This window comes from Trichomonas vaginalis, chromosome IV, assembly GCF_026262505.1.
Source record: "Trichomonas vaginalis G3 chromosome IV, whole genome shotgun sequence".
NCBI classification, from domain to species: domain Eukaryota; phylum Parabasalia; order Trichomonadida; family Trichomonadidae; genus Trichomonas; species Trichomonas vaginalis.
In genome coordinates, this window is record NC_067206.1 from 36866375 (window position 1) to 36893129 (window position 26755).

Consider the following 26755-nt stretch of genomic DNA (forward strand, 5'->3'; position numbering starts at 1 on the left):
GCAGGGTTTAATTTCTCATATTGGTAGCTTTTTATGTTTTTATATTAACAAAAACGAATGAAAAAGATTTGCTTATATAAGAGGAAACTCTCTATCAGAGGTGCTGAATTCAGGCATTCGCATCTGATAGAGAGTCTCCTTTTATATAAGCGAATATAAAAGAATCTATTCTTTTTTGGAGCGTATTTTCAAATATTGAATACTTATGAAAAGTGTTTTTTTCTAAAAATCTCAGAATATATTTACAATAGTAAAATAAATAAGATATTTAAATTTATTTTTAAATGCTTTTTTTAATATGAGATTCTCAAAAGTTATATCAAAAGTCTGTTTTTTCTAAAATCTAATATCATAATCTATTTCTCATTTTAAGTACATCTTAATTCATTTTATTTTCTATATTTTTTCAATATTTTTGAGGGAATTGTGTTGCTTCCCCGACGATAAAATTGAGAGGTTTACACATTGACACTACTTAGCATGCAACAAAACAAGATTTGTTATAGGGAATTCTAACCATTATACTATGCACTTATGGACTCCAAAATTAATTTTCAAGTATTTGATCGCGCCCCCAAGGGCTGATTTTTTGTGAATGTTAAGGGTGCACACGAGAGGATCATGTAAACTTCAGAATTTAGAACCTTATTTTTAGGCATTATCTTGGCTACCTATTTAGGCTCGAAAAGCAAAAAATATCAAAAAATACAACTTGACTCCATTATGACCCTTTCATGGAGGTAGTTTTTATCCGCTAGTATTTTCCCTTTGAATCTCTTTACAATTCGAAATCAAATTCAAACCTCAGTAGAAGAAAGGAAGAATCGACTTACTACGGTTGTAATACGAATAAATACATATATTTAATTATTTTTATTTACATAATAATTGTTTGAAGCTCATATTCCAACAAATTTTTAAATAAAAACATTAAAATGTTGAAAATGTTCATATATTTTAATAGGTTTTTGGCACTTTATTGAGGAATTACTACATACATAGTCGAACTGAACTTGATATTTTGAAATTTAAATTATTTATCAAAATTAAAATTTAACTTGAAATTTATAATTATTTAGTCATATTTTGCATAATTCTAAGTAGATTTTGTAAAAAATCAAGAAAGAAAAAAATTAAAGTGCTTTATTTTTTCTTTTTTATAATAATACATATTATTATATAATTAACATATTCATAATGTTTCACCCTTTCAAAAATATAATCCTCCTCCTCTCAAATAAACGTACATACGGGTGGCCTCTTTTTTCAAAAAATTAAAATTTGAAATTTTGGGCTCAAATATTAGAGATTTTTTCAACCTTCAACGATATATGTTGTCTATATCAGACCTCCTTTCTTTTTGATACTTAACATTGTTCCTAAATCTTAGCCGTTAAGGCTGTTCTGAAAATATTTTTTTTTCGAAAAAATTCGAAAAAAATTCTTAAAATTCAAAAATCCCTTAATTCCTGAGGATTTTGGAAAAAAGTTTTTACATGAACATGTGTATATTATATGAAGTATATTGATAAGGTAAAAATCAAATTTTATTGCATATTCATCGAGAAAATAAACTAACGAATCCCTCAAAATTGAGAGGGTAATCCTCCTCCTCTCAAATAAACGTACATACGGGTGCACCCTTAAGAAACAGTGTGAACTACTATTATTTTCTATCCGTTGACTCGCATGATTTATTTACAAAAGTTCTTGATTTTCGAATTTATTAGTATTTTGAGATTATATTGCTTATACTAATAAAAAATCAGTAAAATACAATCTTCATATATTTTAAAATATTATCTATTTCATATCAACCCTTGATTGAAGATAATAGAAATCAAGAAATTTTCTAGATCATTCAAATCAAAAACTGAACTCATCATTACAATTTTGATATTATATAAATAATATATTAATATTTCTAAATGCCAAATTCCAGTTTTTGTTGGAAATTGGCAATCTACTTTTCAGATTTTGGAAACTTTTGTTTCTCTGGAATCCCTGTCTTATAAGGGACATTTCATTTTTTTATGCGCGTGGATGGGTTTTGAGAAATTGTATCTTTCATAAAAATGAAAAAGAATATGATAATTAGTTTCTCCTAATATTGCGATTAGTCATGCTGCAATTAGATTTTAAAATTTTTTCTCACCGATGTAAATATGTCAATTTTTTCCAAAATAGATTTTGGACGAAAAAAACCAAGTTTTTTCAAATTAGTTATTTATTCAATTTGAGTGCTACCAATAGATCCCTCTCATCATGTAGATGATGAATCAGGTGTCTGTTCATTCCAAAACCAAACATATGAGGCTACAAGTGTGCTTTTAGGCAAAATCTTAATTGAATGCCCTCTCAAAATTGAATGTATGAACGTGGAGCTTTAATGGATTTAGTTTTTAATAATGGTCAACTCCAATTTGCTGACGGGTTCAGATGTCGATCTAATGATAAATTTTAGAATGCACACGAAAACAATAAAATCTCTTTGAGCCATTTTGGTTATCGGCTACCTCCAATTCTCACAAATGAGTACGATATAATTTACAAATCCCCTCAAAACTCAAATTGAACCCGCCAGAAAATTTGAATTCTCCCAATTTGAAAACGTTCATGAAAAAAAAAGATAAAAAAGCTCGGTCACCGGGAATCGAACCCGGATCAAAAGAACGACAATCTTACATGATAACCATTACACTATGACCGATTCACGTAAAGATATTTTAAGATATATTTTTAATATAACTTTGGATTTTTCATATCTATTTGTTACATATTTTAACAATAGATAAATCAAATATCTCAAATAAAATGTCTGTAATAATAATTTCAAATTGCTAGTATGTGCATGAATCTCTTCATTATCTATGGGCAGAAGTATTTATCATTGTGTATCAATGTAAAAAGTTTAATTACTCATCGATGGTTTATTATTATTTCAAAATAAAACTCTTAAAAATGACGATTATTTTTAATTGAAAATTGTGGTGAATTGAATAAAAGAATAGAAAAGGTAATAAAAATTAATAAAGTTCGATTTTAAATTTGTTTGGTTCAATACTGTATGATTTCCGTATGGAATTAACTCTCAGATGAATGAATCCTCCATGAAATACTCTTACTATTCATGGAGGATTCATTCATCTGAGAGTTAATTCCATACGGAAATCATACAGTATTGAACCAAACAAATTTAAAATCGAACTTTATTAATTTTTATTACCTTTTCTATTCTTTTATTCAATTCACCACAATTTTCAATTAAAAATAATCGTCATTTTTAAGAGTTTTATTTTGAAATAATAATAAACCATCGATGAGTAATTAAACTTTTTACATTGATACACAATGATAAATACTTCTGCCCATAGATAATGAAGAGATTCATGCACATACTAGCAATTTGAAATTATTATTACAGACATTTTATTTGAGATATTTGATTTTTCACCTAAAAATATCGAACCCAGCATAATCCTAAAATTATTAATCTCAAATATCAAAAGATTTGAACTTTACCAAATTATCGAATAAAATGATAGATATTTTCAAATATATCTTGCATAAACATGAACATAGAATTTCTGATATCTTTTTGCATTATGATATATCGATATCCGAATTTCCTTAAACATTTAGTATATCCCGTAAATCTTTTAAGATATGATAAGCGATATCGCTAGCTAGAATTTTCAAATCGTCATTTCTTAAAATTCTCTTAAAATCTAAGCCCTGAATATTATTTACAGGCATGAAATCAAAATAACGTACTGATTATCCCTTCATTTTGATACTGTTTACAACCTAATCAATGTAAATACATAATATTGTCTTACTTTTGTTCATTATTTATCTAATTTTAATTGCCTTCAAATACAAAAGAACAACAATCGTATCGAAGACAGAGACATATATACTTACCATTTTCATGTCATTTGTACCTTTTCTGTTTATTCCTATATCCATTCAATTTGCAGGCCAAATTTTCTCAGCTTTAGTTGAAAAGGTTTATGCTTCATCATTGAACACAATTATTCCAATCATTCTTACAGCAATCAATGTCTTTATTTACACATACATAATTAAGAATTGCTACACAATGACACTTTCATTCAGATGCGTTTCGTATCAGACATTAGAAGGAGCAGCACAATGTAAACTCTTCAATACAACTAATATTGTCACCTTTTTCTCGTCATTGACATCTTATCTGTCACAATACCCATCTACAACATTTATGATAGTATCGATGTTATGCTATCTGTATAATTGCACTACATTCTTCAATTGTGGTACTTTTCTTTCAATCAGAGACCAAACATTAATCTTAGGCGGGTCAATTCTTGGATTTCTTGTTTCAGCTGCGAGCCTCTATCCAATTTTACATGTTGATGAATGGGGAGATTACTTCTTTGCTGCTTTTGCTGGATTAGCAATAGTAGTATTCTATTTCACCTACTTATTCATAAAGAGAAGAGAAACAAAAAATCTTCAAATCTTAGATGAATACGAATCAACAATCAACTTCGATGTTATAGGATCCAAAGGAAAATACAAACAGCTTGTTATCACGGGATTTAGAAATTGTCACCCAATATGCCTAGATGATTCATTATTCAAAACAGCTGTTGAAAAATGGCCGGGGCGGTGCCATGTGAGGTGAAATTTATCATACACCGATTGGACCTTTTGCTTTCCCGAAAACATAGAATTTATATTGGGGGCCAAATATATGTGCATATATCTATACTAATCAAGCCATATTTACTCATATAGTATTGAGGAATAATGTGTTTTATATAAGATATGAATTTCAAAAATTTTGTTTTATTTCATTTTGAATACAATGAGGTATCTATATATATACTCTATATTGTGTTTGTAAACTCATTTTGGTCACATATCCATTTTTTAATCTGCATCTTATTTGAGATTTCAAATTTTTATCGACAATCATATATGATCACATCGGCATTTGGAGATACTTATCTTGTATCTCCAAATATCGATGTGATCATTGTATTTAATTGTATATTGACCAAGAGATTCCGATGCAGAATATTCAAAGTAGATAGTTTTTCCATTCTGTACACATAGGTGCAGGGTCTATCACTGGCACCATGCACCTATATGTGCAGAATGGGAAAAGCTTGCACTTTTACCTTTCGATGCGAATGTTGCAAACACTTTTCCCATTCTGCACATATATATGCAGGGTCTATCACTGGCACCATGCACCTATATGTGCAGAATGGGAAAAGCGCGCACTTTTGTTCTTCGATGCGAATGTGTCGGACATAATTCCTGATTTGCTCATATATTTGCAGGATCTATCACTAGTACCCTGCACCTATATGAGCAAATCAGGAATTGCTTGCACTTTTTCACTTGAATGTGATTCATTGAATTTCAATTCGAGAAAGGAGTTTACAAATGCAGGGTATTGTTCCTTTACCCTGCATTTGTAAACTCCTTTCTCGAATAGCTTGCACTTTTTTCAAAGAATGTTAAACATCGAATTTCAATTCGAGAAAGGAGTTTACAAATGCAGGGTAAAGGACAATACCCTGCATTTGTTAACTCCTTTCTTGTAAAACCTTCCTCCAAAAAAATATAAAGATCACATTCTTCTTAAAACTCTCAAAATCTCATTATTTCAATCTTATAATCATAAATAAACATACTCTTTCTATCTAATATTTCTCTATTCCTTAATTTTCTTATGAAATTTGTTATTTTTTATTTAATTTTTAAAATTTTCAATTTTTTTGGATAATTTTATTCAATTTTATGATAATTTATTCTATTCTCATTATATAATAATATTGTTCATTTTTATTTTTTTAATTTTTCAATGCATACGATAATTTTTAATTCAATTTTTAAACGAATGTTTTGATGGGATGAGCTTACTGAGCATAGGCTCATCCCATCAAAACATTCCCTTAAAAACTCTGGCCTTCATCGAGGCCAGAGTTTACAATTCATCAGCTCAGAGCCAAGTTCCTCGACGGTCGTCCTCATTAGGCCCGATCCGAGAGGAACTTGGCTCTTCATTAAAATCACAAGCTCTGGCCATTGCTAAGGCCAGAGCTTCGCAAACCATCCTCGGGGCCGGTTTCCTCAAAGACCGCCCTGATTCGGGGCGGCCGGAGAGGAAAAGCCCCGAGAGAGTTCCCATACGAAGCTCTGGCCCAAGCAAAGGCCAGAGCCTGCAAATACAATCCTCAGGGCCGAGTTTTGCGATGATCGTCGATCATGTCGACGGTCTCGCAAGAACTCGGCCCTGAAAGACATACAAATACAGGCTCTGGCCCTAGCAAAGGCCAGGGCTTCGCTTACTGTCCTCAGGGCCGGCTTTCTCAAATGCCGTCCTGATCTAGGGCGGCAGGAGAGGAATCCGGCCCTGGGAACATCCAAATACGAAGCTCTGGCCCAAGCAAAGGCCAGAGCCTGCAAAATACTCAATGTTCAACAATTACAAATCTCATGTCACCCAGAAAGCTATGAAGGAAGCCCTTTCTCTAGGTTAGGACTTCCTTCATAGCTTTCTGGTACTGAGTGGAGTGGTTTTGGCTTCCATTGCCGCTCACTCCAGTAAGATCACGAGATTGTACAAAAGCCACGGCAAGTGCATTCCAACACCATAAATACACTTGCCGTGGAATACGGTTGCGAGTGCCTGCTGCTTCAACCGAGATTTGCAGCAGACACTCGCAATGATAACTAAAATTCATCATAAAGCTGGGAAATGGGCCTTTTCTCAAGGTCAAAGCCCATTTCTCAGCTTTATGATATTGAAACGAACATTTTGAGAGGTTATTACTGTTTTCCCCGGAATCATCTTGAGATTCCGGGAAAGTCATAGCAAGTGTAATCTATTAGCATAGATACACTTGCTATGACACATATATGCCAGCATCTGCTGCTTACCCCAAATAAGTAGCAGATGCTCGGCATCACATCTTGAGATCCTTATTATCTGCGTATTTTTCATTTTAATATATATAAATGTGTGTGTCTAACACAAGTCTATATGCGCCATGTAAAATATACACTAATACACACATATTGATCATAATTAATAAGATATCAAACTATAAAAACTGAGATATTACTATAAACTATATGTATTATTATATAGGTACCATACTATAAGGTCATATGAATATTATTGAAATTAGACACACTTTATATAATTTTATAATGTGAATAACTTGGGTCATAATTTTTTTTACGTAATTCCTACACGAAATGATCGGCATTACCCTAGTCTATCTGCGTGCAAAATACCAAGGAACAAATCAAATACTCACCATATCTTTTTTTAAAAAGGTCCAATCGGTGTATGGTGATTTTCACCTCACATGGCACAACCCCAAAATGGCCAGACGATCTTGCAATGTGGGCAATATATGCAAAGTTTGCTGCAGTTTATCCTGAACAATCAAATTGCATGTCATTCATTGCAAACAATATGAGGAACTGCAAAGCTGACAAAGATCTCATTGATCAAAAAATTCTTAATATTGGACAAATCATTAAGACAAGAGAAACATTGTTCACAGTTGAATTGAAGTCAAGGATTGCTAAGTTAACAAAGCATTTTGATAAGTCCATAAACAGATTAAGAAACATTTGGGATCTTGTTCTTCAAGGGAACTTTGGAGAAATGGATCATTCAAATAAATCTGCCTATCTCAGTGTGAACGAATCAGAAGTTGAAGTCAATCAATTAATGATGCTTTATCCTAATAACAGATTTGTGGCCAGACAATATTTCAGATTCCTATCCGAGATCAAACTTGACTATGTAAACGCCAGGATATGGAAAGAAAATTACAGGCTGTTACAATCAGGAATACAAGTTAACAAAGACACATTACACGATTTGGGAATGATTGCTTTTCCTAACATCCCTGAAAACATAGTAAATTCATTTAGTTCAAAAATCTTAATCACAACAAATGACGAAGAAATTTTTCAATCAGAAGAGAATATTATGGCTGATGATGATTTAGATAATCAACAACCTGACACAATCAAGAAACTTATTGATAATCACAAAGTTCCAGCATTGCAATTTATGAAGTTTTTCATGATCATCAATTTGATTGTGTTTATTTTGATTCCTTTCCTAGCATTATACTTTTATTTCGGATATTTCACAGATTCTTTAGACGAGCCACTTGATTACTTATATGGAATTTCATCAATGAGGAATCTTATTAATATTCTTCCATTATTTATCGGAAAATATTTATTAGAAGAACTTCCAGATCCCAAAAATCCCTCTCAAACCCTCATGGAGAAAAATGTAATTACTGAAGGATTTCCATTGAATGCTTATGGAGGCTATCTTGAATCAAAAGAAGCCACAGAATATTTGATTGCTCAGGTTCCATTGACGACTGCATTGCTAACATCTCTAAGATCTTACAAAGTTGGAAATGAAATAATTGAAGAAGTTCGGACAAAAATATTTTCTTCAGTTCTTCCTTTTAATATTTATGAATCTCCTGAAGAAGTAATGCAAACTAAAACTAGCATGATTGAATTAATTGTTTTAATTGCCACACATTGTGCAAAGGTTCTTGATTTTGAAAAAGTTGATGTTAGCGTTGCAGGCGGATTAGATGCGGTCACAAGCCGTTCTAACGATGTTACCACCACAAGAGTTGCTGGAGAAGCAATGAGTTTGTTAGTTGATTACATCCGAGAAGTTAATGATAAAAATCAAAAAATATTTACAGGTATAATGCTTGGAATGATTATACTTTGCGTAATATCATTTTTTGTATTATATCATTTACAGTTGAAGCAGCTCAAAATGAACAAAGAAGAATTATACAGCGTCTTCAGCAGTCTTCCAAAAACAGTGATTTCAAATGTTTCCGCTAGTTTTTCAAATTCAAAACAAGACTCAATGAGCTCGAAAACGAATGAAACTGAATCGAATAGACAAGAAGATGGAATCATTAAAATGTTCTCATCAATAAATGACGGTACAGCTGGATCTATTGAAATATACAATGCTTTCAATGTATTGATTGTTGGAATTTGCGCTTGTGTCGAATATTTCTTGATGCTTTCAAGTTATAAGAAAGCTTCAGAGACATTGGTTAAGAATTGTCATCACGTTAATTACATATATGGAAGTATTTGCCAAATGTTTTCATTGGTATCAAGTATGATAACAATTCTTCCTGCAAAATATGATGATAGCTTGTATACATTGTGTCCAAGACCTGATGTTGAAATGAATGTAATTAGGAATTTTGTTCCAACAATTGTTGATTATTTGAATTTGTTAAGACTTGGAGGTAAAGATGAATACGATATTCCATTCTTAGGAATGAAAAAAGCCCTTCAAGATTCAACAGAAATATTACATAAAAACGTCGATCAAAACAGTGTACCAAAGACAATTCCTGAAAGTGCACATCAGTTTTCTTGTGAACTCCAAATCTATTTGACAATAGCATTATTGAAGAAACAAGTTAATTTAATGACTCAAGATATTTGGCCAAAGTTAAGAGATGAGGGTATTGAAGATCTTTGGCAAATTGGTCCATTTGAACTTTATGAGACATTCTATTCTCACACTGGAAGACAATTAGTTCCAACAATTCAAGGACAGACATCGAAAGAGGAAAAGCCAATTTTGATTTGTTGCATTTCATTCACACTTGTTTCTTTATTGTTCACAATTGTATCTTTAATTATGATTCATAATGAATCAAAGTTATTGAGATTTGCTTTATTGAATCTTTTAAGAGTCCAACCAACAATACTTTTCCAGAATTCAAGAATCATGGATGTTCTTTCTGGGAATTACAGTAAAAGAAAGGATGATGAAATAGAAAGAGATTTAAAGTTCCACAATGAAGTTGCAAACAAATTAAATGATATTGTAGTTGTTGTCAATGAAGAGAACAATAAAATCCTTAGCGCCAATAAAGCATTTGAAGATACATTTAGAATTAAGGAAGAAGATATTATTGACACCTTAATTACTGATTTCTTTGTAAATGAAAGATTTTCATGTGATGGAAAGGTTGAAAAAGCATTGAACACAACAACAGTACTTACTTTTATTGATCACGAAGAGAACAAAAATTTCATTGAATTCTCAACACAAAGTGTTGCAGGAAGAAAAATCTTCAGTGGAAGAAATATAACACAAACATTGATGCATGAAAAAATGATTGATGATGAAAAGAAGAGATCTGATCAAATGTTAGCTTCTATATTACCTGCTTGTTTAGTTCCAAGAGTTCAAGCTGAAGAGAAAAACATTTCTTTTGCAATCAAATCAGTTACAGTTCTTTTCTTAGATGTCGTTGAATTCACACCATGGTGTGGAAGTCATGATGCACAATATGTGATGAGAATGCTTAATATTATGTTCAAAGAATATGATTTATTAACAAATGCACACAAGACTATGACAAAGATCAAGTGCATCGGTGATTGCTACATGGCGGCTGGAGGCATTTTCGATGAAGTAAATCAACCAGCTGTTCATGCAAAAGAAGTTGTTGATTTTGGATGCAGTGTTATTAAGAAGTTAGTTGAGATTGATGAACGTGAAAATGAAAGCCTTCGAATCAGAGTCGGAATAAACACAGGAGGTCCAATTATTGCTGGAGTTATTGGAACAGAAAAACCAACATTTGAGATCTTTGGACCTGCTATCAACATTGCACATGAAATGGAAAGTAAAGGAGTTCCAATGAAAGTTCATGTAAGTAGACCAGTTTATGAACTTATTTATGGTCAACAATTTGTTATCAAGGAGCGAGGAGAAATTGATATTAAGGGTGGAAAGATGTTTACTTATCTTGTTGATCCATAATATTAATTATTTTGTAATGTAGATATTTACAGACTAAATTTTAATTTTAGTTAAAATAAAGTTAATATATGTAAGATCTTGCTTCAAAATTACTTTGAATGTTAATTAAATAACAGAATTTTCGATAAAATCTTAAAACATGAATACATATTATGAGCACAGTTTAAATCTTGCTCGTAGTTATGGAAAAATAAAACAATCAGTTAATTGATGAAAATTTTATTGTTCATTAGGAAAATTAAAAATAAATTTTCGTGAATCCGACATCGTTCATCGGTTAGGATAAGCGGTTCTCATCCGCTGGAGCGGGGTTCGACTCCCCGTGTCGGAAAATTATTTTTTCGTTTTATTTTGACATGTCAAAAATTATTCAATCTGATGAATTTATTCCTTTTTCTTCTTGGAGTTCAATCATTAGGAATATTTTCTTCAGGCGACTATCCTAACTGTCACGAAATCAAAGCAAACATCTTTAATCAAACTAAATTATTCGAAAATTGTTATATAATCACAAAATCCTCTTTCGAAAATTGCATTTCTGGCTCACAAAACAATGGTGGTGCTATTTACATGTCCAATCCAATTAGAATTCTCTTACTAGATACTTCAATTTTTAACCAATGCACTGCTTTTGATGCCAGAAATGGAAGTGGTGGTGCTATCTTTACATCATGCTCGAAATTTCAGATCTACCAATGCAAATGCGTCCAATGTTACGCTGATTGGGTTGGGCAAGCAATTTTTGCTTCTACAAATGGCGACATTACATTCAATGAATCAACCGTATCATACTGCGCACCAAATAGATTCTTTGGCGCATTTTATTCCGTTAATTTGTTCTCAAATTTCATAGTTTCGAAAAATGTTAATTCAACAGATAACAGATTAATGGAATACGGCGCTAGTTTTCATTTCCAAAACAGTCTAACTGTAATTTCCTCTTACTTCAATGTCGGTTTTAACTTAGGAAGAAGTATATTTTGCATAACTACAACAGAAAACCAGATAAATGCATTTAATTACATTAATTTCTTTTCAAATGATGCAAAGACACCAGGAGTTATCATGTTTTCTGGACCTTCTGCTTTCGAAGATTGCGTTTTTGTAAATAACACAGGAACATTGATTTCTGTTAACTGGGAGTACTCAGGGTTAATAACCCTTACTAGATGTTCGTTTGATATACCACCTACACAATCAGAATTCATAGAAACAATTTCATGCAATATCGATCCAAATCCAACTTTAAATCCTAACAAGCGTAACCACTAGTATGATGTAGTTACTTTTAATAACCAAATTTATTGATTTACTTCAATAAATTGAATATTATTTTCTTTTTGTTTCATATTTTTATCAATTATTGATAATATGAATAAAACTGTTATTAGTTATATCTATATAGTAAAGAATGTTAACTTTTTTTTATAATTCGACGAAGATAACCATTATATTTTAGATATATCTCCAAATTAATGGCTTGATGCTACGAAAATATCAGTAATTAGATCAATTATATGATAATACTTAAAGAAATAGGATCACATAAAATAGATTAGAAATAATTTCTCATATTGAATAGATTAAAGGCGTGACTAACAATGTTTTGTAATAAAAATCCGAATAAGACCTATTGAAGATCATTATTATTTTTAATTTTAAAGAATATCAATTCCTTATTAACATTTTAAGGATAAATAAGCACATTAAAAGACATATGATCGTTGTAAAACACAAATATACTTTTTATTCTTTTAAAACAATTTATTTCTATATTTAATTCTCATCTTCTTCATCAACTGCATCTGAATCAACGTCGATTGGAATAGCATCAATATCAAGGTCTTCGAAGTATGTTTCCTTGATAGAATCAACTGCTGATGTGATTTCGAAGTCATCCAATTCAAGTAATTGATCTAAAGCTTCAAAACCTTCAATTGTCTTGAATCTTGATAACAAAAGCCTGTACAATCTCGGCTCAATGACTTGACCTATCTCAAACACAACATCAAGGGCTTTAAGAGTGTCAATGATCAAATCTCTGTCTTCGTATTCGAAATTCACAATAAGTTGTGAGACTGATCCATTGACACACATTCTTTCAACAACAGGCTTGCGACCTTGCATGATAACAGCGTTCAAAGTGTAAGCAGCTTCTTTTTTGAGATTATATTTGAAATCTCCATTCAAAGCGTGGTACATTTCATTGAATAATCCAGCATTGATGAGCTTCTCGATATTTTCTGGCATTGTTTTCGCAATGAATTTTGTTACATAAAAAGAATTTAATTGAACATTTTGATCTTCAGAAGAATAACACTCAACAATGCTTCCATAGTGGATATTGTTAACTGGTTTACCTGCTTCAAGGAAGAATCCGATCAATAAAAGTGCCGGAGATTTGATTTTTGGAGATTTAACTCCAATTAACTGACAAACAGCATCTGCGAACTCTGGAGAATATATATGGTCAACAGCAACATCAACTTGATGTAGAATGCTTAATAAAGCCCATAAAGCGTAATCTACAAATTGATTGAATTTCTTCATGATTACGCTATGGCAAAGTGCAATTATGAACTTTCCATTGTCAGGATCAATGGAAAATTTGGAGTAGATGTAGATTAAATGAACAATTTCATTCTGCACTGTAAGATTGCTGCATTGCTGGAAAATTGCATCTAAACGATTGATAGGAAAGATTCCCATTACTTTATTGCGGTTTTCTTCTGAGTTTTCTGCATAATTACTGAAACATCTTAATAAACAACCGAAAATTTTGAGATTGAGAGATGTAACATTAGACATTTCGCATAAGAAATTGAAAAATTCATCTGAATTTAGTGGATCATTCCTTGGATTCGTACGAGCAGACAAATTGATTAATACTCCGAAAGCTAAGAAAGAAATATCAATATCTTCGACTTTTGTGAGTTCAATTAATGCATCTAATACGCCTTGTTGTATCAATTCTTGAGTATCAATGATTTCAACTTTACTTGTAAAACCTAGAAGTTTTCTAAGCGAATGGACAAGGAATTCTTGGTTAGAACCTGCATAAGCTGACATTAGATTTGTATAATATTCAATTGGCGCAATTTCTTCATCAATTTCTTCTGGAGGAAGCGGATCTTCTTGTAATTCGGTAGATAAGTCAATCTGTGTTGATACAAGTGATTGGTCGAAGATTTCTATTGCTTTTCCAAATTGTTTGTAGCCGGTCGGAAATATTTCCATTTTTAAACGGGCACTTAAAAAGTGACAATATCTCAAAAATTTAAGGGGTAAATTTCTCCTCCCCCTAAAATATGATTTTATTGAATCAATAATTTTTTTTTTGTTGAAAAGATGCCGATTTATTCTGCAGGCGCAGATGGTGGAAATCGGCTTGGTCGTCCAGGACCAGGCAAAACACCAGCCATCGTTCCTATTGAAAGCAAAGGAGTGAAATGCATTGCTGTTGGCTGGAGGCATAATATTGTAATTTTTGACGACGGGAAAGCAGTTTGCTGGGGAGACAATTCAGATTTTCAACTAGGTTTATCTCATATTGGTGAGTTTTCACGCCCATTTCCACTTGATTGCTTTCCAGACGAACAAATTGCTTGGGCGCACTGCGGTGATAAAAGTACAACATTTTTAACAACAACAGGCAAAGTTTATACATGCGGTCTTTCAACTGGCAGAAGAATTCTCGAAATACAAATACCAAAACCAGCGATTTATGTTACATCAGGGTGTGCAGTATCAGTTGCGATAGATGTAGATGGTGCAATATACAGAGCGAATGCCGGAAATGTTTCTGCCCAGCGTTGGGTACTTCCAGATCCTGTTTGTGACGCTGCAGTTGGATCAAATTTTGTTTTAGCATTAACTACACAAGGACAAGTTTACGGCATTGACAAATTTGCCATGGAAGGAACAGGATCAACAACAACGTTTCTTCCTGTACCTTCATTACAAAATATTCAAGTTGCAAGAGTTTTCGCTTACAACGAACACGCCGCTGTTATCACACGTGATGGCAGAGTCATGATGTGTGGAAATGGCGAAAGCGGAAGATTAGGATTCGGAGATACAGAATCTCGAAACAGATTTGAGTTTTTAACAGATTTAGATGGCGCAAACATCATTGAAATTGATATGGGAGACGCTTCTACGATATTCATTGGCCACGATGGCTCAGTTTACGGCTGCGGAGCTTCAGCAGATGGAAGATTGATGTGTGGTGAAAGTACGGACCTAATTGTACCTACAAGATCAATGCACGTTCCAGGAAAGGCTGTTTTCGTGCGTTGCGGATGTTTCCATTCAGTAGTTTTGACAGATTCAATCAGACCAGTTCATCCTGCCCTTAAATTCTTCAAGATGACAGGAAATCTTGTTGCTATTGCCAGATCTATTCTTGTTGGAGGAAAAACAGTTAATACGGCAGCTTCTAGTTTAACAATTTACGATTTATTACCTGGAGATACAGTAAAACACCAAAAATACGGTGAAGGAAAAACAATTGGCGTATTATGCGCCAATATTATTGTGTCTTTTAATGGAACAATGAGAGAAGTTGAACCAGATTCGATTCAATTCGTAACAAGAAAAGGATATAGTTTATATGAAGGAACAAATGATACTGGAGAGACTTCTGCATTCGATGGCGGCAGTATTTGCTCTCTTTTTGGCTTCAAAGGAGGATCTGTTGTTACAGGACCGGATCAGAAGCCATTTACGGTACTTGGATATGCGCATGGTACTGTGTGGTTCGCAGATGATACAGGAAGAGCGTTTTGTCTCAAGGAAGATGGCTTGAAAAATCTTCATTCATTATTCAGGGATGAAACATCGAAATATTATGATACACCTGAAGGAAACCTTCCTATTAAGGAGATAGAACCATTCTACGCTAGATATAATACGTCTATTTACAAAGTTCTCGGATTATTTGGATCATCTTACCTCGCGAAGCTTGTAAATGGCAAGATTAAGTTGATTCCGCAGAAGAAATCAATTAAATTACAGTCAAATACGCAATTTAAGGAACTTGATCGCGTATTTGTCGAATCATTAAAAGAAAATGGCACTGTTTTGGGCTGTTTATCAGAAAAGATCATCTTCCTGAGTGACAAAGGTCTTGTTTCTAACGGAAAACCAGTTATTATTGCTAACAAAGAATGTACTTTGATTGCAAGGTTCTGTGGAGAAGGAAAAAGAACAGTAAATGGTGTTGAATACGATGTTTCGATAGAAGCAGAAAGATCATATCCTTATCTACCAAGCGACATCATACTTTCCAAGGAAGATGATTCAATATATACAGTAATTGGAAGAAAAGACGAGAAGCTGTGGATTCAAAAAAGTGACAACGGGGAAGTTCACCCCTTTTTGAATGAAAAAGTAATATTGCTTAGAAGACATTTCAGGACAGGGCATTATGCATATCCTTTTGTAACTAAGGAAGATGTGTTACCTCTTGCTAAAGTAGCAATTGCTGCAATGGCAGGTCTTGGTGTTTTACCTGGCAATGAGATAATCATTGAAGATAGGAACTACATTGTTTGTGGCATAGCTAATCATTGCCTTTGGTTATGTGACGTAGAAACACAAACTTTTGCTGGAATTGCAAAACAATCATTTAATTTGAAAGAATCCATCAAAATTGTAAAAGATCTTTCAGATAATATCAATTTACTCATGGTTTCCAATTAGATTGCGATTATTATTTTTGTCTGTATAATTTTTTTATAATATATAATTTATAAAAATCCAACTGATTTGAAAGTAGTCGATACTTCATAGTTCCAATTGCTGAATTTTGAAATTAAATTTTATTTATGAACATTTTCAAACATATGAATGCTAAACTCCTAATTTTGAACACATAAGCAGAGAATAATATAAATGTGCTTATTAATTAAATATGCAATAATCCAAATATTATATTAATGTCAAACAATGACGATAAAATCTTAAATCTGACAATTTGACAGTCGTGGGCCATTTATCAATGCATTTGATGAATCTTATTCTTTCTTAGATTTCTAGTATTATCAATTTTCTCAGAAATTTGAAAGCTCAGAAATGTTTTGAAAGGTTCTTATCAGATTAGATCTAATCTCAATTGTTTTATTATTTTGATGATGACCAATGATATTAATTTTATTTGAATAATGTTTAAATAAGATATATTTGAATTCATTAATTTTGTGAACTTGAAATGCGGCTGACATTGCTTTTTGAGAGTTTCTGATGTGGTTAGAGTTGCATCTTGATATTTTAACATGCTTTTGGTAAATAAATCGGATGCATGCAGGCAGATCAGGGGGGGGGGAAAAAAAAACTTATACCTGACGGCTATTTTTCATTGTATGACAAGTATTGACTTGCTGCTAAACTTTTAGAGAATATCACACCTACCTCGATTAGCAATCTATTCTAATTTTTCGAAAACATTTCACATGCAAAAAATTGAAAGGACAGATCAGATAATTATCAGACGTCATTCAATCTCATCGTTTACTCATATTTAAGTAAAGTATATTATATTGTCTTTTTAGTTTTGCTCAATATTCTGAAATAGAATTGTGAACAAATCTGAAAATTTAATTGATAAACTCACAAACACATTCATACAATTGCAATAAGATGAACTTTAATTAGATTTAATTGAAAAAACAAATATCTAATAACAAAGAGTTGAAAATAATGATAAGAAAATCCGCTTTTGGTAGCATATTGTATATATAAAATATTAAATAAACTCTGTTGCTCTAAATTAGACATATGGGATAATTATTGGAACAAATCCGCTGCAAAATCTTCAACATGGAAGATAAGCTGTTCAAATTCAGAAAATATATCTGATTGAGGTAATTCTTGCAAATCCTTACATTCTCTGTCCGAAAGCATTTTGGATGGATTTGGATTTTGTCTCCTGAAAAATGTCCTAAATCTGTTTTTGATGTTAAGAACTGTCCTGCCAGGAAAATGTTGGGCGATTTGTGACCATTTATTTCCAATTTTATCATGTAATCGAAGGAGTTTTTCATCTTCTTCTGGGCTCCATACTTCATTTTTGATATCGGGATTTAGCTTAGTGAACCATCTTTCTCTGCATTGCTTACCAGATCTTGTTCCTACAATTTTGGCTATTTGCTTCCATTTCAATTTCCCAACTTTCTTAACAGCATATTTAAGCAAATCATCTTCCTCAATGGTCCATTTGCTTTTCGGTGTGTGGTTGCTCCTTAATTTCGTGGGCTTCATTGTGAAATTGCCTAATTGAACAGTAACAAATTTTGTGAGAAACGTTTTGAATTGAGCACACAATTTGATCTGTTAGCACTTTTTGCATTTTGAGATATTCAAAATGGAATAAACAACCATATATCAATAAAATTATTTTCAATACTACTCAAATTAACAAATTGCCAGAAAAATTTCAGATCAAGAATGTAAAATAATCTTATTTTCAAATTTTTTGATGCAATATTATTCTTTAAGGGTGCACACGAGAGGATCACGTAAACTTCAGAATTTAGAACCTTATTTTTAGGCATTATCTTGGCTACCTATTTAGGCTCGAAAAGCAAAAAATATCAAAAAATACAACTTGACTCCATTATGACCCTTTCATGGAGGTAGTTTTTATCCGCTAGTATTTTCCCTTTGAATCTCTTTACAATTCGAAATCAAATTCAAACCTCAGTAGAAGAAAGGAAGAATCGACTTACTACGGTTGTAATACGAATAAATACATATATTTAATTATTTTTATTTACATAATAATTGTTTGAAGCTCATATTCCAACAAATTTTTAAATAAAAACATTAAAATGTTGAAAATGTTCATATATTTTAATAGGGTTTTGGCACTTTATTGAGGAATTACTACATACATAGTCGAACTGAACTTGATATTTTGAAATTTAAATTATTTATCAAAATTAAAATTTAACTTGAAATTTATAATTATTTAGTCATATTTTGCATAATTCTAAGTAGATTTTGTAAAAAATCAAGAAAGAAAAATTTTAACGTGCTTTATTTTTTCTTTTTATAATAAATACATATTATTATATAATTAACATATTCATAATATTTCACCCTTTCAAAAATATAATCCTCCTCCTCTCAAATAAACGTACATACGGGTGGCCTCTTTTTTCAAAAAATTAAAATTTGAAATTTTGGGCTCAAATATTAGAGATTTTTTCAACCTTCAACGATATATGTTGTCTATATCAGACCTCCTTTCTTTTTGATACTTAACATTGTTCCTAAATCTTAGCCGTTAAGGCTGTTCTGAAAATATTTTTTTTTTCGAAAAAATTCGAAAAAAATTCTTAAAATTCAAAAATCGCTTAATTCCTGAGGATTTTGGAAAAAAGTTTTTACATGAACATGTGTATATTATATGAAGTATATTGATAAGGTAAAAATCAAATTTTATTGCATATTCATCGAGAAAATAAACTAACGAATCCCTCAAAATTGAGAGGGTAATCCTCCTACTCTCAAATAAACGTACATACGGGTGCACCCTTAATGATATACAGAAAGTATTATTCTAACATTTCATTGTATTTTATTACTTTCAATGTTATTTTTTTGAATAATCAAAAAGCAGTTCATCAAGCTATTGTTTTGTTAACAAAAATACATACAAAAAAATTAAATGTATGCAAATATTGTAGACTTCAGAAAATGATCTACTTTAAGTGGTTGTCTGCCATTTTCGGAATTAATCTAGTCGGATTTCATATATCTCTTTCAACAACATGTCTATTATGCAATGAAATTGCATGTTCATACCATTGTTTTTCAAAATGATTTTTTTTTTTAATTGAAAATTATTTTGATTTTAATGCATTTTTATGCTTATCCAATGTAATTAGAATGCATTAATCATATTAATTTGAAATATTATTGCAAAAAATATAATTCATTTTTTTTCATATCGATACGTCATTTATAATGTTAAAATGAATCATGTGGCTCAAACTAAAACTTAACTGAGCTTTTATCTTAATGAATATTAACCTGAACTTATTGAAATTAAATTTCATGGCAAAATATATGGAGCTGAATTAATTATATCCTGTACATATTAAATACAATTTATACATATTTTAATTTCTTATTTAACATATATAATTTCCTTTTTTTTAATTTATCGATAATTTCATCAATTGTTATTGGAATTTTCGATAAAGCAACAATGCGAAATATCATTATATAGAAGTTGGACCCTACAAACAGATCTTAGGTTGTTTTTTAGGGGAAAAATAGTGAGGAAACATTATGAACGATAGAAACGTTAACGAAGACATTGAAATATTTCGATAAATTTCAAAAACAAAATTCTCTTCAAAAAAAAAAAAAAAAAAAAAAAAAAAAAAAAAAAAAAAAGGTAGTGGGGCTCCCAGGCACTTCGTGCCTTCTAGCCCTGAGGATGAATGAGTATAATGAAGTTTTTTTTCTTGGGGTGGTCTTCCAGGCACTTCGTGCCTTCTAGCCCACATAAATGAAGTTTTTATTCGGAGGTCTTCCAGGAGCTTTTCACAAATTATATATGTTTTCATGTTTTGTCAAGACTTCTTCGTAAAGACTTTGTCAAGATTTCATCGTAAAGACTTTGTCAAGATTTCATCGTAAAGACTTTGTCAAAACTTCATCGTAAAGACTTTGTCAAAACTTCATCGTAAAATCAGACAAAAATAATGTTTAGGGTAGAAGGTTAGATATAACCTCTTTTCTAACCTCTTTTCTACCCTCTTGAATTTGTCAAGATTTCTTCGTAAATGTTTTGTCACTTTTCTGTCACTTTTCAGGAAAAAACATTTTTATTATTATATATAAATGAATTTTACAAAACCACCACTACCCTTCTTTGGAAATAAGAGTAGATGTAAAGATATTATATTGAGAGAACTTAAGAAACTACCGAATGGTCTAACATTTGTAGATTTGTTCGGTGGAAGTTTCTATATATCCCATTTGTGCCATATAATATTTCCTGACTCAAAGATTATATGCAATGACTTCGACAACTATATGAACCGTCTCAAACATATACCAGACACAAACAAAATATTGAGTGAGTTAAAAGAAAAGATACCTATAGGTAAGATGGAACGTATACCATTAGATAAGAAAAATACTGTCAGAGAGGTTTTGAAAAAAGCAGAGTATATTGACTGGGATAGTATATCTGCTAGACTATTATATAGTGGTGCTATAAGAGTTCATGACATTGAAACACTTATGTCAAAAGTTTTATATCTTAACTATACAAATGTTTTCAAAGAGGACATAGAAAAATATATTGAGGGTATAGAGTTTGTGAGATGTCGTTGGACAGAGTTGTATGAAAAATACAAAGACAAGGAAAATGTTTTCTTTATAGTAGACCCGCCGTTCTATAACACATGGGATTTTCAATACCAAGTAGACTGGACTTTGAGAGACTCTTTAGAAACTTTAGACGTTTTACATAACCATCCATGCTTTTACTTTACATCCGATAAAAGTGGTTTGGAAAGTGTCATGAGATGGTTAGAGGATATACATGACTATGAGTTTAGATACGATAAGATAGAATATGAGAGAGGTCCTATAAACTGGAGAAAGTGTCATAACAAAGAAATTTTACTAGTAAGTAAATGTGGTTTGAAATCGGATTGTTAGTTTTAGGTTTTTTCCATTGTGTCATTTATTTATTTGACGTGGCAGAAAAGTACAGAGAATATGAAGATGAACCAATGCCTGCAAATGTCCAGTATATGTACTCGTAAGAGATATTTTTATCTAATATTAAATGGACGCACAGAACTTAGCGAATGCACAGCAACCTGGACAACCAAACCCAGAGAATATTCCAAATGAAGTTAGAATACAAACTGCAATGGCAAACTATGGTCAAGTGCCAACAGATGTACAAATGCAAACTGCCATGTCAAATGACGCTGCGTTAGGTTTGCCACCATGGTATGCAAATATGAGATGGAAAGAGTTTATACAAACCCTGAAGTGGATATAAACAACTTTATGCAGATGACGCGAACACAGGAGTTGACCCAGAATATGTTTTCTACCAGAGGAGAAACAGAATGTATGAGCTCCAGTTAAAGAATGCTATGGAACTCAACAGGAAACGTAAGAGACTAGGCGGACATTAGATTTTTACATATAGTAAAATGGGTTTCTTCAGTAGTATTGGAAACTTCTTCAGAAGAGTTGGAAGAGGTATATGGAATGGAATAAAATCTGTCGGAAAAGGAATTTGGAACGGAGTCAAAAATATTGGTAAAAGAGTAGGTCAGTTTGTTGGTATTATACCTAAAGACCCTGAACCAGAAGAACAAGCTCCTGTTATACAACAGCCTGAACCTGCACCACAGTCTAGTTGGCAACCAAATCCAACACCTCAACCGTATTAAAAAATTATATTTTTACCGTTCGATAGTAGTTGTATATGAAACTAAGTTCTAAGTAAAACGCATGTATAATGGAACTATTCTCTTTCTTCCATCTGTTGTAAACCATACTTGAAAGTCTGAAATACTTCCACTTGGTGGTTCGTATAACTTTGTAGGTTTTTCGTAAAAGTCATTTGCCAAGCATAAGAAAGAGTTTTGGGCGCCAGAAAATGAAGCATGAACTATAATAGCATCTGAGTCGAAAAACATTTTCATATGTTCCATTAGGGTTTTCGACTTCATAAAAGTTCGGGTGTACTGGATATCTGCAGGCTGATTTAACATCCTCAAAAATCTATACCATGCCAAGTTGTTATATTTGTAGAAATATAAACGTCTTCTCCAAGGTCTTCTATTCTATTGATTTTAACAGTTGCATTTTTCCTGTCATATATAATATCGAGATGGTACTCTCCTTCGTCAATGTTGTACTGTTTTGCATATTCGAGATAGATATCGTTTATTTTTTCTTGAAAAGCTTGAAGAGTTGTTTCTAAGTTTACAAGCAAATTCACTTGTAAAAGTTTTCCCTGTTCAAATTTCTCATACGTATGTTTTTCTTTGTTATAGTATCGAACTTCAAAAGCGACCGTAAATGGGAAACCATGTATGGCTTCTGAAATGAACTTCATTCTACGAAAGCCAATAGCTTTTGTGACGGATGGGTCTCTTAACCATCTCAATGGGTAGTCAAAACGATAGCCTTCATGCTTTACGGTCTCTGTCTCAAACTTTTGACCTACGTTAGTAAAAAGTTCATCTAATGGTTTAGTTGTAGCAACTCTTGAATTTTCTTTTTCTATTGAAAGCATATTTTATCTAGAATAAAAATGTCGAAAGAAACAGCGTCTATGAGAGAAATACAACACAACCGACAACTCATTTTGCAAGCTCTAAATAAGAACACAACAAACTTTTCAAACTATTCTAAGATATCTGAGTCATTGAAAGAAGGAAACTTAAAACTGACGATAAACCCATTGACAGACGAGTTTCTGTTTCAAGACAGTAAGAACCATACTGTTTGTATAAATCCAACAAAAAGAACTTTAAACGAGAAACCTATAGATGAACTTCTTTTGAAAGCAGATATTGACAACAAAGCTGACAAAGAGTATGTAGATGCAACAAGAGACTATATTCTCGCATGGACAGATAGAACATACCCACAAAAACATCATACACATAACATCTATGACGTAGATGAACTACCAGCAATGTTAGATGACAAAGCAGATAAAACATATGTTGACAATAAAATGTCAAGTGAAGTGACAAGAGCTGACAAAGAATATTCTAAAAAGACTCATACACATACCATTGCAAATATTACAAACTTACAAGAAACCTTAAACAGGAAAAGTGACGTTGGACATACACACGATTTCTTCGCAACTGTTGGTATAGAAAATATTGAAGGAACGGTTGAAGAAACTGGTGGGGATGTATTAAATTGGAAACCTCCTAACTTTCCACAAGGTTTAACATCGGAAGAAGACATAACAACGATGAGATACATTAGATGTAGAAATGTCTATGTCATGGAGGATGAAAACAAAGTTAAATTCACTGCTCAAGATTTATATGACAACAAAGCTGACAAAACATATGTTAACGTTGAGTTAGATAAAAAAGCTGACAAAACATATGTTAACGATGAGTTAGTTAAAAAAGCTGACAAAACAGAGCTTCAAACGTTAAAGACAGAAATACTTCAAACAGTATATCCTATAGGCTCTATTTATACGTCAATGAACTCTACCAGACCAGAAGTAGTACTTGGTTTTGGAACTTGGACTCAAATAGTCGACAGGTTTTTGTATTGTGCAAACTCTTCAAAGGAAACAGGTGGAAGTAAAACGATTTCAGGTGAAAACTTACCTGCACACAGTCACTACGTAGATTTAAGTACATCTCAAGCAGGTTGGCATAAGCATAGATTTTGGGATTGGTCAGCAATGAAAAAAGGTAAAGGATATGATGTTAAAGACAACGTTCAGTTTGCTATAAATTGTTTCTGGGGTAGCACACAGGGAGAAGGAAACCATACACATCGCGTTTCAGGGTATACGCAAACAACGGGACAGAGTAAAGACTACATGCCACCTTACATGACAGTTTACGCATGGTATAGAAATGCTTAGTCGTCATTTTCAACTTCTTTAGCATATTCGTCAGCAGTTGTCTTATATTTGTTAGGAACTGTCTTTGAAAGTATACCACCTTGAACTTTGACAAGTTTGAAACGAGGTCTGACAATAGTAGTTTTATCTTCTGCTTGCAGTCTGTACATTTTTGCCATGTTTGCCTAAAACTTCATAATATTCTCTTGTATACTTTCTTCTATTTTTACGAACACGAATGCGAGTACCTGTCGAGTTCCCATTGTTGTCATAGTCAATAGTATTTTCATATGGGTCGCGTTTAGGTATTTCTATTTTTACTTTGTCACCTTTCTTAAGTTTGAAGCCTGGCATTCTTTCTTGTTTGTCTCTTTTGACTAAACTATTAAATATATAGTCTTTCTCTAAGTCGGGGTTGTTTTTCATTTCTTCGGGGGAGTGGTTTCCTAAACCTTTTTGTTTACGGCTATTGTAAATATTTAAAACTTGTCTCATCTTTGCCATGGAGAAGTGTCTATACTTGTCGTCATATGACATTTCATCTACCTCACCACCTTGTGGTTGGTTTAAGTCTCTTAAGATTTTTATACAACTGTCAATGACACCAAGAGCAGAATGGTTTTGGTCGACAATGAAATATTGGTTTACATTTTTGAACGCAGATAGTTTTTAATATCGTCTGATTTGAAAGAACTTTCACAGTCAGATGTCAGTTTTGTTGGATGGTATTTGTCAACGAATATTGTCAAAGCAGTTTTCACATCTAAAATATTTTTGGACCATAATGGTATGGCTTCACAGTATCTTGTGTTTTGACCGACAAATATTAGCCAGTATGGAGGTCCATCTTCTCTATACCTCGGAATGTTTTCCAAGATATCCATAAACCAAGCATTTGGTGTTGAACTAAAGATTTTTATCATGAGTGCTTTCTTTGTCGCTTTAGAAACATAGGGGTCCTTGTTTGGATTCGTCATTTTTACCCCATAAGAAATGGGTTTATTTGGCGCATTAGCAGGAGTTGCATCTAGATTTTTACCCGCAGTGGGAACAATAGCTAGAGGTGCATTTGGAATTGGAAGGAAGATTTTGAGTACATTAGGTATACTTAAAGAGAAAGCACAACCTATTATACAAACTGTACAGAAAGGTTGGGATGTAGCACGAGATGCAGCAAATCTTATTCCAAATCCTGAAACAAGAGGAAAAGTTCAAGGATGGATGGACAATGTAGGAAGAGAAGCAGGAAACTACTATAACAAAGCAAATGACTACTATAACCAAGCAGGACACTATATGGACCAAGGTGAAAGATTCTTTAACAGAGGATATAACCATGCACAACAGTGGGTAAACAACAACCAACCTCAACCGCCTCAAACGTGGGGAATGTAAATTTTTTTACTGAGATGAAATGAACAATACAGCATTGAGACAAATGGGTTCAAGATGGATTTGTCGACTTCCAGCAGTTACACAACCACGTGTTTGTCAAGTCCTCCCTATACCTCAGGAAGTTTTAGACCGACTTAAAAAACCTAAACAACCAGTTGAAAACAAAACAAACTAAAATTTTTTACTGAGATGAAATGACCGAAGAAGTTGAAACGGTAGATTTGACACCACAAACAAAAAGTTCAGAACCATTGTCAAAACCTGTCAAAGAACTTACAGATGAAGAGAAAAATTCAATAATAGAAAGTGCCAGGTCTGGAAATACAAACCCTAACTATAAAGTCACTTTTCATAGAAATGGAACGGCTAGTATCTCAAAAAAGAAACAGACTCTCACAAATAAAATATTGAAGTCTGAAGGAGCTTTCGAGACAACAGATGGAAAAGTTTACTTCACTGACCAACAGTTCATTATAGAACATCTCATTGACTTAGAGTCGAAATATTCTAAACTTTACAACAAACACAAAAAGTTGAAAGGAAAACAAAAACAAATGGCATATGATATTTACGAAGATGTTAACGACACAACCATACCTGCAAGTGAGGTAAAGTCAGATGAACCGAAAAGTGACGAAAAACCAATAGAAGAAGGTGAGCCAAAAACTGAAGATAAACCAAAACCAAAGTTTAGTCTCCAGACTAAACCAAGCCAACCTTCATTAGCTGGTATGGGTTGGCGTCAAAGACTTTTGGCAGCGGGTGGTTACGTAAAGTAAAGAAAAAACATTTTTTTATTTTTATTTGAAATGTACGCTGAGTTTGTTGGAGAAGACCGTTGGGAAACTTGTTTGTTAGATGAGAAATAAAACATTGCATACTATTTTAAAACAATATATTTT

General features: G+C 32.4%; 11 protein-coding genes, 2 non-coding genes and 2 pseudogenes across 15 annotated transcripts, besides 3 other annotated features; 10 read left to right on the forward strand and 5 right to left on the reverse strand.

Moving 5' to 3' along the window:
• Positions 1–602: 602 nt before the first annotated feature.
• Positions 603–1643: a mobile genetic element.
• A 995-nt stretch (positions 1644–2638) lies between these two features.
• Positions 2639–2710, reverse strand: TVAGG3_0234780. The gene has a single exon. It is a non-coding gene; the product is annotated as a tRNA-Asp (tRNA).
• Positions 2711–3817: 1107 nt separating this feature from the next.
• TVAGG3_0234790 (guanylate cyclase protein) lies at positions 3818–4899 on the forward strand (the record flags this gene model as incomplete). The annotated part of the gene is made up of 1 exon (XM_001318819.1): positions 3932–4666. The coding sequence occupies one exon, from the start codon at positions 3932–3934 to the stop codon at positions 4664–4666; it is 735 nt and encodes a 244-aa protein (XP_001318854.1).
• Positions 4900–7351: 2452 nt separating this feature from the next.
• On the forward strand, positions 7352–10891 carry TVAGG3_0234800 (guanylate cyclase protein; the record flags this gene model as incomplete). Its single annotated transcript, XM_001301947.1, has 1 exon — positions 7352–10861. The coding sequence occupies one exon, from the start codon at positions 7352–7354 to the stop codon at positions 10859–10861; it is 3510 nt and encodes a 1169-aa protein (XP_001301948.1).
• A 229-nt stretch (positions 10892–11120) lies between these two features.
• TVAGG3_0234810 lies at positions 11121–11192 on the forward strand. Its single transcript has one exon. It is a non-coding gene; the product is annotated as a tRNA-Glu (tRNA).
• An 18-nt stretch (positions 11193–11210) lies between these two features.
• On the forward strand, positions 11211–12235 carry TVAGG3_0234820 (uncharacterized protein; the record flags this gene model as incomplete). The annotated part of the gene is made up of 1 exon (XM_001301948.2): positions 11240–12133. The coding sequence occupies one exon, from the start codon at positions 11240–11242 to the stop codon at positions 12131–12133; it is 894 nt and encodes a 297-aa protein (XP_001301949.2).
• Positions 12236–12617: 382 nt separating this feature from the next.
• TVAGG3_0234830 (importin alpha family) lies at positions 12618–14103 on the reverse strand (the record flags this gene model as incomplete). The annotated part of the gene is made up of 1 exon (XM_001301949.1): positions 12638–14098. The coding sequence occupies one exon, from the start codon at positions 14096–14098 to the stop codon at positions 12638–12640; it is 1461 nt and encodes a 486-aa protein (XP_001301950.1).
• Positions 14104–14209: 106 nt separating this feature from the next.
• Positions 14210–16816, forward strand: TVAGG3_0234840 (ubiquitin-protein transferase protein; the record flags this gene model as incomplete). The annotated part of the gene is made up of 1 exon (XM_001301950.1): positions 14210–16564. The coding sequence occupies one exon, from the start codon at positions 14210–14212 to the stop codon at positions 16562–16564; it is 2355 nt and encodes a 784-aa protein (XP_001301951.1).
• A 553-nt stretch (positions 16817–17369) lies between these two features.
• Positions 17370–18262, reverse strand: TVAGG3_0234850 (RNA polymerase II transcription regulator recruiting protein; the record flags this gene model as incomplete). Its single annotated transcript, XM_001301951.1, has 1 exon — positions 17648–18121. One exon carries the CDS (start codon positions 18119–18121, stop codon positions 17648–17650), a length of 474 nt encoding a protein of 157 aa, XP_001301952.1.
• A 95-nt stretch (positions 18263–18357) lies between these two features.
• Positions 18358–19399: a mobile genetic element.
• A 1512-nt stretch (positions 19400–20911) lies between these two features.
• On the forward strand, positions 20912–21544 carry TVAGG3_0234870 (phage tail repeat-like family; the record flags this gene model as incomplete). Its single annotated transcript, XM_051227462.1, has 1 exon — positions 20912–21544. One exon carries the CDS (start codon positions 20912–20914, stop codon positions 21542–21544), a length of 633 nt encoding a protein of 210 aa, XP_051112448.1.
• A 509-nt stretch (positions 21545–22053) lies between these two features.
• On the forward strand, positions 22054–22296 carry TVAGG3_0234880 (serine threonine-protein phosphatase family; the record flags this gene model as incomplete). Its single annotated transcript, XM_001301953.1, has 1 exon — positions 22054–22296. One exon carries the CDS (start codon positions 22054–22056, stop codon positions 22294–22296), a length of 243 nt encoding a protein of 80 aa, XP_001301954.1.
• A 4-nt stretch (positions 22297–22300) lies between these two features.
• On the reverse strand, positions 22301–23147 carry TVAGG3_0234890 (annotated as a pseudogene). The gene has a single exon. A coding segment is annotated over exon 1 (847 nt).
• Positions 23148–23285: 138 nt separating this feature from the next.
• Positions 23286–26755: part of a mobile genetic element that runs on past the window's edge.
• On the reverse strand, positions 24483–25342 carry TVAGG3_0234910 (annotated as a pseudogene). The gene has a single exon. A coding segment is annotated over exon 1 (860 nt).
• On the forward strand, positions 25452–25853 carry TVAGG3_0234920 (uncharacterized protein; the record flags this gene model as incomplete). Its single annotated transcript, XM_051227463.1, has 1 exon — positions 25452–25853. The coding sequence occupies one exon, from the start codon at positions 25452–25454 to the stop codon at positions 25851–25853; it is 402 nt and encodes a 133-aa protein (XP_051112449.1).
• On the forward strand, positions 25873–26028 carry TVAGG3_0234930 (uncharacterized protein; the record flags this gene model as incomplete). Its single annotated transcript, XM_001301956.1, has 1 exon — positions 25873–26028. The coding sequence occupies one exon, from the start codon at positions 25873–25875 to the stop codon at positions 26026–26028; it is 156 nt and encodes a 51-aa protein (XP_001301957.1).
• On the forward strand, positions 26048–26632 carry TVAGG3_0234940 (phage tail repeat-like family; the record flags this gene model as incomplete). Its single annotated transcript, XM_051227464.1, has 1 exon — positions 26048–26632. One exon carries the CDS (start codon positions 26048–26050, stop codon positions 26630–26632), a length of 585 nt encoding a protein of 194 aa, XP_051112450.1.